The sequence below is a fragment of the Apteryx mantelli genome, chromosome 1 (genome assembly GCF_036417845.1).
Source record: "Apteryx mantelli isolate bAptMan1 chromosome 1, bAptMan1.hap1, whole genome shotgun sequence".
Lineage (NCBI taxonomy): Eukaryota > Metazoa > Chordata > Aves > Apterygiformes > Apterygidae > Apteryx > Apteryx mantelli.
Genome location: NC_089978.1, coordinates 26,505,405 through 26,508,879, shown reverse-complemented (window position 1 = coordinate 26,508,879; position 3,475 = coordinate 26,505,405). Strand labels below are relative to the sequence as shown.

Genomic DNA, 3,475 nt, shown 5'->3' with positions numbered 1-3,475 from the left:
TGACTTAATTACGTGATTTTAACAACATTACTTAAGAAATGACATAACTAAAGTGACGTAATTATGGAAGATGGACTACCAGTCTAATATATAAATGCTTATATTTGTATAATTTATTTCATTATACAGGTATTAAGCCATTTATCCCTGTATAACTGCTTTCCCCCTGGAGTGCTGTACAAACAAGCATATTCCATCTTTTCCTGGAGCAGTATGGTTGATAGAAAGGCTGTGCGTAGACAATCCCTAAGTAGTGGGGCAATGAGGGTGTTCAAACCTTTCAATAATGACTAAAAACTTCTTTCCAAAGATTTAATTGCCTGCATTCTTTGCTTGCTTGTGTGTCAGGGGACCTAATTTATCCAGGCCTTCTTAGCTTCCTAACCCACTTTTTTTTTTTTTTTTTAAGACAATAAAGAGAAGGAGTTATGAGCAAGCAGAGCTACAGACTTGCCATCACTGTAAAAGCTGTGGTTGTTCCAGATATGGATGAACTGCGTCTATTCATCTTTACAGGGTTTTCCAGACTTGTGCTACTCTTTGAGTGCTTATTACTGCCCAGTGCTAACACAGCTCTGTCAAGCTTTTTTCCGATTTGCAGCTCCCTGAACAATTAAGACTTTACTCAGCACTGGATTCATCATTGCATCGTCTAACCCTGACACTGCATTTTCTACCTGAAATCACAGGTAAAGGCCTCTGAAAGCAGAGCAGCCTGTGCGTACTTAGTGGTTCACACAGAATCCCCATGTTTCTTGGTTATAGGTTAGCTCTAAAAAAGTCTCTACAGCTTACAAAGATCCTAATTAGGTAAGAACAGGAAATCCTGTTCATGACTGCCTTAATGCAGGTCCATGTACCCAGGCTTCCCCCACCATGTGTTTGGAAACACATCAAGTCCTGATTTAGCTCTGCAAAGCAGGAGTAAGCACGGAGGGCTGAGGTGAGCGTGGGCCTGCAACCCTGCAATCAGCCCCTGAGCCAGCCCCAGCTGGCCCAGGCCAATTTCCCCACCAATTAGTGACAATTAACAGCAGCTCTCCAGACAAGATAAAGGCAGGGCAGGGAGACAAGTAAGGCTGACTTTCCTCTGGGTGCAGTTATGGAGGGCTTTGTCTATCCCCCCTTCAGTGCCTACCAGGGCTTCAGGGGCAGCCTCACACCAAGCCGTGGCAGGGACCCAGTGCTGAAGCAGCCCAGCTGGAAGCAGAGCAAGAGCAGTGGTATCAGCCCCTTCCTCGGGGGTCCCCCAACCCCCATGCCTGCCGACTACCTTGACAGCTACCGGCGGGCCCAGCTCAAGGCCTTGCTGTCACAGGTGAGCCCAGGGCTGACACCACGGCTGCGCCGGGCCAACACCAAGGAGGTGGGTGTGCAAGTGAACCCACGGGCTGATGTCGCTGTGCAGTGCTCACTGGGGCCACGCACGCTGCCCACTGGCCGCCCCCTCAGCCCTGCTGCCCTCCGTGCCCGGGGGCCCCTTGCGCTCTACTCACCTGTGCTGGACCGTCGCCTCTTCACGCTGCCCGAGGCTGCAGGGCCCCAGGGGAAGAGCCAGGCAGCAACAGCCACCACCCCTGAGGAGCAGAAGGCCAAGGATAGCAGTGGAGAGCAACAGGAGGGCCAGGTGGAGGCTGCCTCACAGCATGAGGAGCAGGCAGAGGCACCGCGGGAGGAGGCTGCGGCCCCCAGCCGGCGGGCTGCTTTCCAGGTGTGCAGTGCCAGGAGCCCTGGGCTGGTGGGGGGCTGGGGGCCTGGCACAACCTGCTCCAGGCAAGGGGGTGAACCCTTAGCTGGGCTGGAAGGAAACTGGCTCCTGAGTGGGAGAAGGCATGGTGGTCCCTCCAGCCTGGCTTCCCCATCAGGTCTATGTCCCCCTTCCCTTAGGGTCAATCATCCCTGTGGGGGCTCTGGCTCTTGCTCTCCTGTGGTGGTGGCAGCAGCCTACTGCCTGTGAGAATGGGTGGTGTAATGAGGGTGTTCTTAGTGATGCTGGAGGCTGCTGAGTGCACTTTCTTTCTGCAGTTCTTGGAGCAGAAGTATGGCTATTTCCACTGCAAAGACTGCAAGACCAGATGGGAGAGTGCCTATGTCTGGTGCATTTCTGGAAGTAACAAGGTAGTTAACACAAAACAAGCATTTTCTTACTTCTGAAACTTGCAATTTTGACACCAAAGCTGTGCCAAATCGGATGTTTCTGGCATGAATTTAGGGCAACTGTATAGGAATGTCCTGAGTAAGTCTCTATGGTAACTAAGAACTTGTTTCTTAGGTATACTTTAAGCAGCTCTGTCGCAAATGCCAAAAGGGCTTCAATCCCTATAGAGTGGAAGCTATCCAGTGCCAGGTAAGTTATAAACTTCTGTACCCTGGTAAGACTGCCTGAGCTTGCCGTATATTTTAATGCAAATTTTAATAGCTTGCTGGAATTTGATGTTGGTTTTAGCTGGAAGAAAGCAATGCCTGAACTTGCTTTCATCCCATTACTAGGAAGCATTATTTAGGAATAGCTTAACTCTGTAAGGCTGCTTCCTGCAAACTGTTTGCCTCAACAGTCTTCTGTTCATACAGCGTCATACCTAACTACACATAGGGTTAGGGTTTTGACACATAGGGTTTTGAGCTCTAGATGAGAAGGCTTTTTATAGCTAAACTCTGCAGGGTTTTCACGGAGAAAGCTCTTTTGAGCATATCAGGTCAAATGTCTCCCTATGATTAAGGGGAAACCAAATGTCAATCTAACATGAAATGGCCAACTCTTATCTGCCAATAATAAAATGTCGTCTTTCTTAAGACCTGTTCAAAGACCCGTTGTTCCTGCCCCCAGAAGAAAAGACACATTGATCTCAAGAGACCTCATCGCCAAGAACTTTGTGGCCGCTGCAAAGGCAAGAGGCTGTCCTGTGATAACACTTACAGCTTCAAATACATTGTCTGATCCACGTGCCCTCTTCTGTTTTGCACTTTCAGTCCTTTGCAATGTTTTGACTTTAGGCTTTTGACCTGGCATTGGATAATGGATTAAGACTTTTGTATTATTTATAAGATATTTAACTTTACTGTATATATGTTGTAAATAAAGTTCAATAAAAGTTTGCACTAATTTGTTACCCCTTAGTTTCATCTTGCTGTGATGCATAGGGAAATATATCTGGAAGGAAACAAAACCTATTTGATTTCCTGAAGGAAATGGGTTTTGTTTAGTATTCCTTCAGGTAGTGTAAAATATAGTTTGCTATAGCAAATCTGTTCTCTTCGCACTGAACTGTTGTTGAAGATGTGAATAATACTCTAGGGAACAAAGTCTATAGTAAAGGTATCCATGTCTCAGAGCTTATGCTACAGTGGCATGCCCTAATGAACAACTGCTCACCAGAACAGTATGTCCTTAAGAGGAAAAACAGCAAGCTTAATGTGCTTTGAAGTGTGTGGGGAATCTTTTGAGTTGAGGTAACTGGGAGGTGGTTAACAAATT

At 47.3% G+C, this 3,475-nt stretch overlaps 1 protein-coding gene across 1 annotated transcript; it reads left to right on the top strand.

Moving 5' to 3' along the window:
* The first annotated feature begins 1,102 nt into the window (after positions 1-1,102).
* Positions 1,103-2,938, top strand: ZAR1L (zygote arrest 1 like). Its single transcript, XM_013962235.2, has 4 exons — positions 1,103-1,711; positions 2,026-2,118; positions 2,273-2,347; positions 2,795-2,938. Exons 1-4 carry the CDS (start codon positions 1,103-1,105, stop codon positions 2,936-2,938), a joined length of 921 nt encoding a protein of 306 aa, XP_013817689.1.
* Positions 2,939-3,475: the final 537 nt, after the last annotated feature.

Bases quoted from the DNA above. Each gene is read 5' to 3' on its own strand.
- ZAR1L (XM_013962235.2), top strand. From the start codon at position 1,103: ATGGAGGGCTTTGTCTATCCCCCCTTCAGTGCCTACCAGGGCTTCAGG. The intron at 1,712-2,025 runs GTGTGCAGTGCC...TTCTTTCTGCAG, and splicing joins GCCGGCGGGCTGCTTTCCAG to TTCTTGGAGCAGAAGTATGG. The intron at 2,119-2,272 runs GTAGTTAACACA...CTTGTTTCTTAG, and splicing joins GCATTTCTGGAAGTAACAAG to GTATACTTTAAGCAGCTCTG.